The sequence below is a fragment of the Protobothrops mucrosquamatus genome, unplaced genomic scaffold (assembly GCF_001527695.2).
Source record: "Protobothrops mucrosquamatus isolate PMUCROS unplaced genomic scaffold, P.Mucros_1.0 scaffold5306, whole genome shotgun sequence".
Lineage (NCBI taxonomy): Eukaryota > Metazoa > Chordata > Lepidosauria > Squamata > Viperidae > Protobothrops > Protobothrops mucrosquamatus.
In genome coordinates this window covers 414-15902 of record NW_015391172.1, presented here as the reverse complement: position 1 = coordinate 15902, position 15489 = coordinate 414, and the positions used below count along the sequence as shown (strand labels likewise).

General features: G+C 39.3%; 1 protein-coding gene across 1 annotated transcript in view; it reads right to left on the bottom strand.

The window, feature by feature from the left end:
- Window positions 1-14900, bottom strand: part of LOC107299702 (M-phase inducer phosphatase 1-A-like) — a gene marked incomplete at its 5' end in the record, with an annotated part of 20991 nt that extends 6091 nt beyond the window's left edge. Inside the window, 10 exons of the mRNA XM_029286833.1 lie at window positions 1455-1566; window positions 1680-1813; window positions 2000-2098; window positions 3998-4060; window positions 6047-6148; window positions 7616-7768; window positions 8127-8207; window positions 10354-10476; window positions 14064-14074; window positions 14803-14900. Of these exons, the coding sequence (XP_029142666.1) occupies window positions 1455-1566; window positions 1680-1813; window positions 2000-2098; window positions 3998-4060; window positions 6047-6148; window positions 7616-7768; window positions 8127-8207; window positions 10354-10476; window positions 14064-14074; window positions 14803-14900 (976 nt within the window). The remainder of the gene's footprint in view (window positions 1-1454; window positions 1567-1679; window positions 1814-1999; window positions 2099-3997; window positions 4061-6046; window positions 6149-7615; window positions 7769-8126; window positions 8208-10353; window positions 10477-14063; window positions 14075-14802) is intronic.
- Window positions 14901-15489: the final 589 nt, after the last annotated feature.

The window sequence follows — 15489 nt, the reverse complement described above, 5'->3', positions numbered from 1 at the left end:
CAAATGCCTTACTGAAGTTCAAGTAAATTATATCCACAGCATTCCTCTGGTCCACTAATTTTGTCACTTGATCAAAGAATGCAATAAGATTTGTCTGGCATGATCTGTTTTTGACAAACCCATGTTGGCTTTTAGTAATGACTTTGTTTGCCTCTAGGTGTTCACTGATTTGTTGTTTGATTATCTTTTCCAGAATCTTGCCAGGTATTGAGGTCAGGCTGATAGGTCTGTAGTTTCCTGGATCTATTTTTTTCCCTTTTTTGAAGATGGGAACTACATCAGCTCTTTTCCAGTCCTCTGGTAGTTCCCCAATGCTGTTTCACTTTATTGTGACTCTGGATGCCTTACTGAGTGCAAAAATAAAACCCCAGTGTCATTCCTCGATGCAATTTCTTCCCAAATCTGGATCTAGGTGTTCCAAACCAAACACAAGTAATGTGTGAAAATATTTTCCCCTTGATTTCTCAAAGCACCTCCCTTTAGGCACATAGTTCCACCCACTTTTGTTTTCTTTTTCTATATCCTGTATCAATTATCCTGTGTGGATAAATGTGAAAGCATGTGATTTGCCAGGATATACCCTGTAAGCTTCATGGTTTTGGGAATCTGAACCTGGATCTCCACTTTCCAGTCCAGCACTTTTACCTGTCTTAGTGCATATGAAAAGGATATTCAGTTGTTTTATAACTGCATTCTTTTTTCTGATGCATTATAAAATGCAGTGTTTTTTTTGTTCTTAAAGATTCTTTAAGCATAGGATTGTTACATACTTTTCCAAACAATATCCTAAATTTGAACATAATTCAAATAGGGGTAGCATCTAGTAAAGAAAATCTTTGCCCAACGATCTGCCTACAGCACCATTCTGGGAGCTTGGGAGCTGCAGAGTGCTGGATTAGACCAAGGGATGTATTGTCCATGGGGCTGCCTCTGAAGACAACTCGTAGATGTCAGTTTATACAAAATACTGTGTCTTTTGTCAAACAGAATATTTTTCTCATTTTAAAAGAACTCGACTCATTTCAAAGTGCTAATTTCAATCTCTGTAGCTTGAATCAAAAATAGGTAGGGCTACGTAGAAATCTAAATGGTAAAATCAGTGACAAAAACCTTTCTATGATGTATCTTTTCCAGAAGTGAAGTGAATAGTGATTAAGACCTTACCTGAAATGGAATATCCAGAAATTTGCCTGGTGCTAATTAGTTAAAAGTTTTAGATTAAATTGGCCGAATCTTTATACAAATAATACCTACTTCTTAACTGCTTCTTACTAGCCAGATTTTCATTTTTGTTACTATAGTGTTGAAAGGTGAATGTTTCTTGGTTTAAAATCAAGCTAGGTAAAAAGATATGGAATGCTGAAAGAAGATAAGATTCTTTGCTATTTTATCATCAGTATCTGACAGATAAAATGCATTTCTACATAATGTAACAGTTTTTGTCTCATGGTTACCTTGTTTTCTAGAAAGAACTCCTTGTAGCCACCTTGGAGAACATAAAGTTCAGGATAGTGCAGGGCAGGATATTCATTCATGGCCCGGTCTTCCTCTCTCAGGTAACGACACCTTCACAGCAAGGCAACTGGTTATCCTGCCTATCCAGGGACTTCCAAAACCATCTGTTTCCCTTTTCCAAAAAGCCCCCTCCCCCTCCACAGCCCTCTGTGGTCCACACTCACATCTTGGGACCCCTTTCAGAAGAAAATTCACAATGGAATACAAGGATGAGGCGCTTCTGTGGTGATGATGGAAGCAGAGGCTTCCTCAGGAAAAGTTCAAATAAGTCATCTTGCCTGTGGCTATTCAAGGCCCCCTGTAAAAAAGAAACAAAATATTGGGCTCTGCTATAAGTAGGCCCCAGATCATGGCTGGGGGCTCTACTTCAACATAACGGAAGACCACCTGACCAGGAGTGCTGCTATTAAGACAACAGTCCTCAAGCATGTTACGTATGAGTTCCTTTGCAGAACACGATTCATCCAGAATAAGAATCCCTCACCTTGATGTGGCCCCCATGATATTCATAGGGATAGCGGCAGTCAACAATATAGAACTTCTCTATAAGGCTTTGAAATTGATTGTGGAGCAGCGCTACCATCTGTAAAGAGAGCAAAATGGCACCCACACTGATGTAATCTTCATCTCTTAGTTTTACTTAACTCACAGAGTTATTATGAAGTCAAAGAATAAATGCTATCCCAAGCAGTTTGGCTGGAGAGTTCAATAAATGTGGAATAAATAAACCTTTCTTCCCTCCCTACTGGTAAAAGACTACCTATAGCCCTTTACTTATTGCCTATTACCCATTAAAAAGTAGACTATGGTGTAGCTCAGGGGTCGGCAACCTTAAACACTCAAAGAGCCACTTGGACCCGTTTCTCACAGAAAAGAAAACATTGGGAGCCACAAAACCCTTTTGACATCTAAAATGAAGATAACACTGCATACAGTATATCCTTTTTTTACCTTTATGCTATGTATAAAAAAACTATAGTGTGTTGCATTTATGAAATCAATGAACTGCTACAAAGAAAACAAATTTTTATGCCGGAGAAAGAGGGGAAAAAAAACCCTTTCTCCTTCATCCCAACAGGTGAAAACAATTTTAGTAGCTTATCTACCATCTTTAAATACAGCATAATTATCCCCATACATCATCTCTTAATTAAAAAAAATCAAAATATCCAGATATATATTTATTATTTATTTATTATTTATTAATTTGATTTATATACCGCCCTTCTCCCGAAGGACTCAGGGCGGTGCACAGCATATTAAAAACAAGTAACAATAAAATACCAAAATAAAATAAATAAATACCAAAATAAAAACCCCTCTAAAACCAAATTAAAAGCCAAATATTAGTAGCTGTGTCGTAATTAAAATTATATTAAAATCATCNAGCGTACCGGTCTGTGGGAGGAAATCTGTGGCAGAAGGCGGTCTCGGAGGTAACCAGGTCCAATGCCATGGAGCGTTTTAAAGGTGGTAACTAACACCTTAAAACGCACCCGGAAGACCACTGGTAACCAGTGCAGCTCGCGCAAGAGCGGTGTTACATGGGAGCGACGAGTCCCTCCCATCACCGCCCGCGCGGCCGCGTTCTGGACCAGTTGGAGTCTCCGGGTGCTCCTCAAAGGGAGTCCCATGTAGAGAGCATTACAGTAGTCCAGGCGGGAGGTGACGAGAGCTTGAGTGACTGTGCGCAAGGCGTCCCGGTCCAGAAAAGGACGCAACTGGTGGATCAGGCGAACCTGATAAAACGCCCCTCTCTCTCTCTCTTTCTCCCTCCCTCCCTTTCCTCTCCCTCTCCTCTTTCTCTCTCTCTCTCCCTCTTTCCCTTTTTCTTTTTCTTTCCCTCTTTCCTCTCCCTCCCTCTCTTTCCTTTCCCTCTCTCTCTCTATCTCTCCCTCTCTCTCTCTCTTTCCTCTCTCCTCCCCTCTCTCCCTCTCTCTGATCTTCTGCTCACCTGGCCACTGTTCTCCAACAAGCTGACACACATTCTTATTGGGCTGGCTCTCTTCTGCCCTTGGTCTGCCAGTCCTCTTCCCCCACTAAGTAAGTAAATGTGTGTGTGTGTGTGTGTGTGTGTGTGTGTGAGAGAGAGAGAGAGAGAGAGAGAGAGAGAGAGAGAGAAGGGAAGCGCAAGTGCCTCTCTCTGTCTCTGTCTCTCTGCAAATGGAGGAGGAGGACTGGGAGCCGCAGTAGAAGACTGAAAGAGCCACATGCGGCTCCAGAGTCGCGGGTTGCCGACCCGTGGTATAGCTGAAGTCACTTAGACACTCTACCGAAGAATGTTAAGGACAGAGAAGCTTGCTTGCTTAGGTACTGCAGCAAGACCCGCTCAGCTATCTTCTGAAACTTTTACAGAACCAAGTGACCCTAAATAAAAAGGAGGTACAGCTAGAATTCAGCTGGTCTGAGAAAGTATTTGCAAAGTCAAAAGGAAAGAGAAAGTCAGACATATAAACACTTTAAAGCAGGCATGATTGCTCACAGTATCCGCAGTGATATATCTCAGATCCGAATGCCTTCCTGTGACTGTTGGCAATGCATACACCTAGAGAAACACATTCATGTTTAAAATTTCAACAATTCAAAAGTTTCTCTAACTTTTTCAAGCCTCAGCTAGATAAATCCTAACACCAGCAAAATAATCCTGAATGCAACTGCTGGGAAATAAGATACACTGGATTCAGGAGAAAATGCCCCAAAGTAAATTTGCAAATGTTTCACCTACATGTATATTAAGAAGCAAAATAATAAATATACAGTATGACTCCCTGTTCAAAACTTCCTACATGCTTTGAAGACAATATAATTGTTTGGGCCATATACTAAGTTGTTTTTTCTGAGCTATTTCAGACACTGTTGAAAATTATTGCCTGAAATGTTTTTGCCTGAAAATCCATTTACTCTCAGAAAGGGGTGGGAGGGAATATATATATATATGTGTGATGCAATAAATATTTAAATTTATTAAGTATATTTTATTTTGTTCCTACATATGTAACATCAATGAATATTTGGTATCCTCCCTTGTGAGAGTTTGCTGAATGGTGAGTTTTTCCTGGTTTGCCTAATTTTTCAAAGCCAAATAAAGATTGTTTACTGTGACTAGTATCATGGTAGAGATTATTCCAAGTTGCTCCAGGCTGCACTGCAATAACACCACCACAATATATTATAGTGTACATATTATTCAAGTAATCAGGATCACAGAATAGTAATAGAAGGATGTGACAAGGATAAAAAAGCAGCATGGAGTGCATTTATCACACCAGGCTTGAAAAACAAAATTATGAAAATGTATATGGCTCATAACTTTTTGCTCATAACTCAGTTTCTGGGTATTATTGTACCAATTCATGCAACATTTATACCTGGATAGCTATTTATGTGTTGGTATCAGAGATATTGCTTTGCTCAAATTTAATATAAGCAACGCTCTATTTTATTAGGCAGGCAAGCTCATCTAGGCAGATTTAAAATTTGTTTGCAATCACTTTTCACTAGTTTGCTCTTGTAACTGTTGTTTTAAATTGAATTCAGGATAATGTAGTAATAGATTTACTACATTATAACAGATATAGAAAATGGAATTTGTGATTTTATTTATCACAAATTCCATTTTCTATATATATCCTAATGCTTCTTTGCAGAAATGAGCTCTAGATATTTTAAGAACATTAATTTAAGATTCATTGGATCTGGGAAAAATTAATATGCACTTTTAGTTAGGTACTAAAAAAATTCAAAATATAAATCTATTAATGGCATTCTGGCAGTTATCTTAAGCTGGGCATCACACTGACTAGTACAGAGTATTGTTAATCTTAAGAATTGCTTGAGAATGGAAAGAGGGACTCACATTAACCTCTTCCCTAAGAAAAGTAACAACAGATGGCAGAATCTACAATAAAACATGCTCAAAAGTTACAAGGATATTTCAGGTTAATTTAGTGTCCATTTCAGAGCCCTTTGGTAATCTGTGAGAATGGCCAACCACAGATGAGTCTCACATCACACAGTCAAGGAAGGGACTTTTCATTTGATTTTGGTGCATTAGAATCATGCTTATCAGAATTTCTAAAAGTGAAGTAGATAGCATTATGCTAGTGTGAGCTGCTGCTGTTCATACAATTCTTAACTGGAGGTCTTAATCACCCAGCTATAGGATATGACAAACAATTCCTCTAATCTGTACCAGACCACAGTAGGTCTTGTCTGCCAACACATACTCAAATTTCCCATACTGATGAATTTTTCATCAATGTCTAGACCAGGGGTAGTCAACCTTGGCTCTTTTATGACTCGTGGACTTCAATTCCCAGGCTCAGGAATTCTGGGAGTTGAAGTCCACGAGTCATAAAAGAGCCAAGGTTGACTACCCCTGGTCTAGACTGAGAAAGTCCAGTACAGAAAACTGTTTCAGCATTGTTCAATTATTAGGAGGGGAGGTTTGAGATAGCATGGCATGGGCAAAGTCGGCATTCTTCTTCCTACCCGCCCGAAAAAAGAATTAGAGAAGCAAGAAGAGACCTACGCCAGAGAAATCACCAATTAACTGCCTGAAGCCATGGTCTTGATCAAGGGCTCTGACAATCTCGATGTCAGAAAGGGACGCTGTTTTCTTCAAAAGCACAACCTATAAACAAGCAGGTAACCCATCAATACATTTGCAGAGAAATAATTGCGAGGATCAGTCTTCTGTGTATGAAAAAGCTTGAAATAACAAAGTATTAACTGAAACCATGCTTAAATATTTCTACAAAAAATACAAAGATCCGCGTCAAAGCGGGAGAATTGAAATATTTAATACTAGAGGAAAACTTAGATACAAGCATAATGGGACCCTTGACATGCCATTCATTGACTGACTCAACTGTCAGTCTGACCAAAACCACTGAATTTAAACCATGAGAAAACTATAAATAGACTTGGGATCAAGAACGGCCCCATAAATATAGGAGGACCCCAGTTCAGTTAATGAGCAAATTAGAAATTATACGACTGCAAGGAAACGTCAATTAAAAAAAAAAAGAATTCCTAACCAAATGAAAACAAAACAAACAGTGGAAATACAAATGGACAATAAAGGTTACAAAACAGATCACGAAGAACTTACGATAAAAAGATTTAAAACAGTAATTTTAAAGCAGCGATTAGGAATAAATGGACTATTATCCTAATGGCAAGAGGTACAAGGTAGAATTCTTTAAGGACCAGTATGGGACTGTTGCCTTTTAAATGGAAACCTATCTGGGGTGCTACATTAAAAATAAAGCTCAAAAGACTCTCTAAATTGAGTGAATGAGTTTTAATTGACAAATGCAGTTCAACAAAAGCTAGTGCAAAATCTTGGAGCAAAACACCTGAACTTCTGAGATAGTGATGAAAGAAAGTTTATGATCCTTTAGAACAGGGGTGTCAAACTGCCGGCCCATGGGCCGGTTTCATCATACCGAAGCCATGCCCACCCCATTCCCGGCAATGCAAAAAGAGTCGTGATACGTCGTGACACGTCACGTGACGTGGCGAGTTTGACACCCGTGCTTTAGAACTATCTGTAATCCTTCTGTGCTATGAACTAACTACAAAGCAGTCTGAACATCATCTGAATCCAATTAGCTCAAATAAATGCAGGGATAGCAGGACTATGGATTATAGTTGAATCCAATGTATCACTTCTTAAATGCTGATTGTTTGGATATAGCAATAGAAGAGAGTTAGCTCCCTCAAATGTGTAAACTGGGTGTAATCCGCTGACCAGTGGATGAAACAGAATAAACAGATTTCTGGCCAGCAAGGCTCCTCTAAACATCTTAGCTGTTTTGTCTCCCTCTCTTTGAACAAGAGAAAAACACCTATTCTTGTTGACATCGTTCAGGGGTAGGCAACCTTGGCTCTTTTATGACTCGTGGACTTCAACTCCCTGAATTCCTGAGCCAGCATGGCTGGCTCAGGAATTCTGGGAATTGAAGTCCACGAGTCATAAAAGAGCCAAGGTTACCTACTCCTGACATAGTTGATCCAACTACCATTCTAGCCTTGATACCAAGACCCAGGAATTTAGGGAAAAGGGATGTGAGGACCATATCCAGCTATTTCTTACCCCATCTGGCCCTTCTTGGATTGGGCTGCTCTTCCATTTCACCTTAGTTGGAGTTTCATCATCATAGCTTCTCACTGTCCTCTTTGATGCAGGCTTGTTTAGTTTTTCTGGCAGAGATGGAGATCGGAAGAGGCGGCTCTTGTTCATGGAGACCTGCTAAGTGTGCCAAACAAACAGGGAGATCAAGATAGCAGGAGAGAAGGACCCTACATTTCACTGGTAAGGCTTCAAGGCATCAGTCTCATTAAGAGGGATTGACTGATGGGAGGGATAGATTTTTCTATCAACTGTACTTCCATATAAGTATTGCTACCTCTCTCAGATGAGTCTGACAGCCTTGCAAATCAGTCCACAAACTGTTTTAATGGCCCAGCCATAAACATGTTAAAATTTGAGCCTTTAAAGCTGCTGCTGTTTCCAGTCTGGATCATTTGGAAGACAAGATGTTATTGCTACTGGCTACAAGGCAACCTGAGTTAACTAAATTGCTGATTAAAAAGTCCCTATTTACCTCACTAATATTGATGTCCTGAGCAAGGAGTGGTCCAGACAACAAGTCAGCTATGCTACAGTGGTGCCCAGAAAAGGATTTCTGTGGAAGAATCACAGGAGAAAACAAACATTTTTAAAAAAAAATTATTGCCAGATAAAAAGAGAACATTAGGCACTTACAACTTTAATAGTTGTACAAAAGAAGGATTTCAATGGAGGAAGCTCACTTTACAAAATATTTTCAGTCCTCTTATTCATCTGACTATGCTGAACCCGGAGCTATTTCATTGTACTGAATCAGAAGAGTGGCAAATGCAGAACCACTTCTATTAACAAAAAATACAACCCTTCCTTTAATTCTGCCAGGATCTGGATGGCAATTCCATACTCTACAGCAGGGCTTTTCAACTGGTGGTACGCGTACCACCTGTGGTACTTTGCCACGTGGCAGGTGGTAGGTGACCGTCCTAGAGAAGTGTAGCTGGGGAGGGGAATGAGCTGAAGCGACCCAAGCCTGAAGGAGAGGCAGCTGCAGCTGCAGGACTGTCTGGGCTCGGCAGAAGCCCCAGGAGCCGGAAGGGCTCCAGCTGATTGGCTGTGTGGGTGAAACAAAAACATAAATTTTGGGATGAAAGGATGAGTATATTTTAGTACAGGTAGTCCTTGAATTATAACAGTTCATTTAGTGACCGTTTGAAGTTACAGTGGCAGTAAAAAAAAGTGATTTGTGACCGTTTTTAACACTTACAACCACATGATCAAACATGATCAAAATTCAGACACTTGGCAACTGATTCATATTTATGACGGTTACATAAGTCATGTGATCACTTTGTGCGACCTTCTGACAAGCAAAGTCAATGGGGAAGCCAGATTCACTTAACAACCCTGTTGCTAACTTAACAACTGCAGTGATTCACGTAACAACAGCAGCCAGAAAGGTCATAAAACAGGGCAAAATTCACTTAACAACTGTCTCACTTAGCCACAGAAATTTTGAGCTCAATTGTGGTCGTTAAGCCGAGGACTATCTGTTCTTACAACAGTTCATTTAGAAGTCTATAGATACAGAAAGGAGGTATTTCTGAGGTGACCAAGCTCTAGAACTGATGACAAATGAATAGAAGAAATCCTGTTGGGCTTTGGAGCAAGCTGTAATTAGGGGTGTTTGTTTTTATCTGGCAGAAGAGAAACAGACGTTGTTCACAGAATCTCTGCTAACAATGTTCAATATTTTGAGATACGTTGCATGTCATGATTGAAATTACTGGATTAGGAAATCTAAAACAACTCATTATTGAAATCCCAGAAGGAATGAACTTTTCCTTATTCTAGTATGCTGCCATAGGGATATGAATAAATTACATTTTAATGTAAATTCTTAGAAATTTAGCTAGTGGCAAAAAAACAAACTGAATTATATCTAGGTTTTAAGAGATCAGTCCCAAGTCAAGTCTGAATCTTCTCCTCAGGATAAAACTAATATATAAACTTCTCACCACCACGATAATTATCATCAAAAATGCAGTGACCAGACTTGAACCCTAGATGTTTATACGAGTAGTCCTCGACTTACAACCACAATTGAGTCCAAAATTTCTGTTGCTATTTGTTAAGTGAATTTTGCCCCATTTTATGATGTTTCTTGCCACAGTCGTTAAGTAAATCACTGCAGTTAAGTTAATAGCAAGTTAAGTGAATCTGGCTTCCCCATTGACTGTGCTTGTCAGAAGGTCGCAAAAGGTGATCACATGACTTTGGGACACTGCAACCGTCATAAATATGAGTCAGTTGCCAAGCGGCTGAATTTTGATCATGTGTCCATGTGGATGCTGCAACGTCGGTAAGTGTGAAAAATGATAAAGTCATTTTTTCCCCAGTGCTGTTGTAACTTCAAAGGGTCACTAAAGGAACTGTTGTAAGTTGAGGACTATCTGTAGTGTCTTGGAATACTATATTTAAACCTGTCCTTTGAACAAAATACCTAGCCATTTTTTTTCCTAATGTTTGAAAATGTTTCAGTGTAACAGAATACAAGCTCCTACTTCCAATTTCCCCAAAGATCACCCAGATGGCTCTTATCAAAGGCTTTTAGCTCCCCCTCCAGCCTTGCAGCAGAGCAGACCCAACATCACTATTACTTGGCATCGCTGCTATTCATGGTTGGCAAGCTACCCTTGTTTTTCTCTGGTTTTATTTAATGAATACAACTGCCCACAAAGTGACTTTTAACTCATCCTTCTCACCTCTGTTTCTTCCTTTTCACTGGAACAGAGCTCAGAAAAGCTGTCCAAGGCTTCTGGGATTCCTGAAGCATCCATTGGGCTGCCAAGATATTTCATCTCACAGTCCATTAAATCCTCTGCTTTCTGGAAAAGAAAAACAATTACAGATGAAATGCACTGCTTTTCAAACAGGCCAATGTTTACTGTACAGGTAGTCCCTGACTTACGACCATTCATTTAACAAGCATACAAAGTTATGACAGCACTGGAAAAAAATGGCTTACAGGTGATCTTTGCACTTACGACCTGCAGTTGCGTGATCGTGATCTGGGTGCTTGGAATTGGCTCATATTTACAATGGTTGCAGCCTCCCAAGGTCACATGATTGCCATTTATGACCTTCTCAGCCAGCTTCCAACAAGCAATCTGATGAATGACTGTGTGATTTGCTTAACAACTATGGCAAAAAGATCATAACATTGGGTGTGGCCCCATGATGACTCATTTAGCAATTGTATCACTTAGTGATGGAAGTTCTGGTCCTGACTGTGGTCGTTAAGTCACAAAGTACCTGTATGTGTTTTGATTTCCACTCAACGAGATCCAAAATACTAGAGTCATATTGTATTCAAATCTTCCTAACCAAAGTATTGCAACTGGTCTTTTTCCCTGTGGTTTCCACACTTCTTTTCTCCTGATCTTCTGAATCTTTTTTAAAATATAGTGCCAAAACCGAATGTAATAAATAATAAAGTGGGGGTTGGCAAACACAGGATAAAACAAAGCTATCTCATCGTTTAAAAAACACTTTTCTTTTAATGCAATCAAAGTTGCCTTTTTTTCCTGCTGCATTACCTCACTGATCCTCACCTTCTTCCAGACAAGTATAAACAACTTCAGTAACTTAACACCTTCTGCAGTATTTCAATAAACTTCTTTTCATATCTCAGCCCTTATTAATACTCAAATTGTAAAAACTCATCATTTAGTCCTAATCAGCAAAAATCTATTAAGAGCTACCAGAATATACAGGTAGTCCTCACTAACTGTTCAGAGTTATGATGGAACCGCCCCCAAAAGTGCTTACAACCTGATTTCAAAGTTACAATGGCCGCACTCCCCCATCATGGCCTTATGGCCATTTGCAATTTTCTGTGGTTGCAACTACAAAATGTGCTTACAATGGATATTGAGTTAAAATGCCTCATCCCCTCATGACCCTTAGAAATATCTGCAATTTGCCCCTGGAAAGTATCATCCATATTTTTTTCCCATATCAGAAAAACTAGAGCGGACATCACTGCCATGAAGCAGAAAGATCTACCTAGATCTTGGCAGAAGATTGTGGGTACTTATAGAAAAGTCCATCGGCTACAATAGATACTCACATTTCTCTTGTTCATCGAAGGGCACTGAATTTCCCTGCTAATTTTCTGGAGGTAATTTGGTGTGCTGCACAATACCTCAGGCTAAAATATCAAGAGGAATGGCATTGTCAAGTTCTGGTTTGGTATGTATGTATATTGATTTATGATATGAGACTTAAGAGCATCAACAAATTGGTGCTCCTGGTTCTCAGATTCACTTCAAAGTCTCTCATAAGGTAACTCCATCATAGCAGAAAGGATATACCTGGAGGAACTGCACACACTGCTTCCTTGAGTCTCTGCTGAGAGAAAAAGAAAGCTAGTCAGAGATCCTTGGTATGAATGGAGTAAAAATTTAGCATACTAAATGCACCCCAATCTAATCCCATGGATACCTGGTTCACATCCTGGGATATGTTATGTTTTGTTTAACCATTCAATAGTTTATTGAATAAATCACAGTTGGCTTGGTTTGCATCATATGCTGAGTAAAAATAACTCTATGTTGTGCACCAGTTGCGGCCATTCTTGGATCAAGATTCCCTGTGCTCAGTTGTTCAATCCCAAGTCATTCCACGGCTGGACTATTGTAAAACGCTCTACATGGGGCTATCCTTGAAGAGCATTTGGAAACTACAGTTGGTGCAGAGTGGGTAGTTTTGAGAGCCCCAAGAATGGCCCCTGTAATACCACTGCTCTGCAAGCTGCATTGGTTACCAGACTGCTTCTGGGTATAATTCAACTATTGGTGATCACCTTTAAAGGCCTTCATGGCATGGGTCCAGGTTACTTGAAGGACCGTCTCACCCCATTGGGATTGGCCCATACCTCTTGTGCTGGCAGAGGAGGCATGCTGTGGGTCCTGTCACGCCAATTATTCTGGCTGGAGGGTCCAGGAGGAGGGCCTTTTCTGCTGTGGCTCCTGCCTCTGGAACATCTGCCCCCCCATATGAGGTTGGTCCCAACCGTATCTTTTTGTAAGGGCCCAGAGACATGACTTTGCCAGTCGGCTTGGGGCCCCAGTGGGGGAACAGCACAATGGGAGGTGATTGATTGAGCAATAACAGATTCCACCTCCCCCCCACTCCCCCCCACCCTCCTGTGTCTTTGGTTTTAATGTTTGATTTTAACTTTTTATGTTTTAACTTAGATGTAAATGTAAGCCACCCAGACTTATCCTATGGTAGGGTGGATGGCCAATAAGTTTTATCTATATAAATAAAAATGTAAATGTTCGTTTGTTCAAAATCTTAAATCTCCGAAGGTTCTTCACCGATTGCTTTGAAATTTTGACACAACATTGCATTCGAATACGCACGTGTTTTTATATACCTATATTATATAGATGTCACACCTGTGACAGGTAAAACATGCTTTTTTTGAAAAACAACGCCATCTGTTGTACGTAAAAGCAACACACGCTTTTACCAGACTGAGCCACAGCAACGCGTGGCTGGATACAGCTAGTAAATAAATAAATCCAAGATGAGCAAGCTTGGGCTGGGGAAATAACTTGCATCCGAGGCTAGCTGAGGGCTAAAAATGAAATCACAGTAAAGGATTTGTAACGTCAAAGGAAAGGATTGAACTGCATTTTTTAAATTTGTTTTTTTATTTGGAGGTGGAGGTCAAGTGTAGCCACACCACCTGAGAAAGGAGCAAATAGGCTCTTACCCAGGAGTCTGACTAAGCAAGACGCACAAACTTATTTAATACATCAGTGCTGAGCAAAATTGGCCACTGCTGAGTTAATAGAAGTGCTACAAAGGAATTTAGGACTATTTGCAATTTTGACAGCAGATCAATTAAACCCAAATGAAAATAAGGATAATATGGTAAGCTATAAAATCAGTAGGTAGAACTTACAGTTGATCCTGGAATTCTGTTAAGTTATTTTTATCTACAAGTCACAAAATGAGAAAATAGAAGTCTGAAAACCTAGGAATAGTTATACTATTAAATAGCAAATACACCTGAGCTTAAGGAATTCAAATCAGAGTGAACTGATTAAATCATCTTCTATCGTATCTAAAAATTAGTTATCCTGGTTGAGCTAAAGAAGTCCAATCAATATGGAATACAGGCTTGCAAAATATATTCAGTTGTTTAAGATACAGCTAGAGTCCCACAAACCATAAACAAAAGCCTATCACATAAGAAACCACATAGCTCTATTAAACCAAGCTCATCATGTAAGAAATTATATAGATAATATAATACAAGTAGTGAAATCAAGGAGTGGTTTGCAATTTTTGTAATCTTTTTTAAAAATGAAATTTTGTAAACTATACTTCTTGGCAGTAAACTGTAATTGCAGTACTACTTCAATAGATAAAAGAGGCAGCTGTGTGTATAGCTCTATACTTTTTGTAAACCTGGAATATAGCAGTGAAATTTACATGGATATCTGGCTTGGGTTTATTTCTAGGTTTGTTATGATCTATAAACATATCAATATACTGCCTTGGGAAACAAATATATTAAATAAAATAGTACAGATAATTGCATTTGAGGTTACTAAAAACCAATCTAAGACCATTTCTCTTAGCTTTAGTTCTAGTAATTACCTAAACTTGTTAGAATACTAGAGTTCATATAAGAGATGAAATGATATGTCTGTGACAACAAAACTTGCTTTTATATATACAGGTAGTCCTTGAGTTACAACCACAATTGAGCCCAAAATTTATGTTGCTAAGCGACACATTTGTTAAGTGAATTTTGCCCCATTTTATGATCTTTCTTATCACAGTTGTTAAGTGAATCACTGCAATTGTTACCAAAGTGGTTGTTAAGTGAATCTGGCTTCCCCATTGATTTTGCTTGTCAGAAGGTTGCAAAAGGGGATCACATGACCCTGGAATACTGCAACCGTCAGAAATATGATTCAGTTGCCAAGCTTCTAAATTTTTATCACATGACCATGGGGATGCTGCAACGGTTGCAAGTGTGAAAAATGGCGATAAGTTACTTTTTTCAGTGCTGTTGTAATTTTGAACAGTCACTAAATGAACTGTTGTAAGTTGAGGAGTACCTACATGTTGTATAAAAACTGCTCATTAATAGCAGAACTAAAACTCTTAGAGCAGGTAGCAATTATTACCAGTTTCCAGTGCTCCTGGAGACTGACTGAAGGTGAAAGCAATTTTCTCTTCTCCGCTGCTGAGATTGGACAGATCTAAGCAGCATCTTGGTGTATCCCTGCAAATTGTGAGTAGGCAAGTAGATACACATATCCACACACATTAGCAATGCACCACTGAAATCCACACAAATTAGCATCACACCATTGAAATAAAAACATAAGTTATATTAGGATGAACACCTTTAGACAGTCTCATACATCAACTGACAGATTATATTTGAAAACTGTTCCCCACATTTTAATATAAGAAGAGGCTAGAGAGTCATTTGTCTGAGATGGTATAAGTTCTTCTGCTTGAGCGGGGGGGGGGGGGGGGGGCTGGACTAGAAGACCTCCAAGGTCCATTCCTATTCCATTCCATTCCATTCCATTCCCATTCCCATTCCATTCCAATATATCCCCAGAAGATAACATCTAGTCTAAGATGCTAGTTAAGATTGCTATTGATTGGATCAAGGCAAACTTAGTCAAGTCTTATTGAAACCAATGTAAAAAAGTCAGAAAATGGCTAAGTCTGTCCGTACACAATAGACTAAAGCTTATGGCTCCCATATCAGATCTAAAACAGTCAGAGCCCCAAAATGGAATTTTTAAAAATCACCCTCTTCCCCTACAATTCAAAGCTGCAATTTATTACTCTTGCCA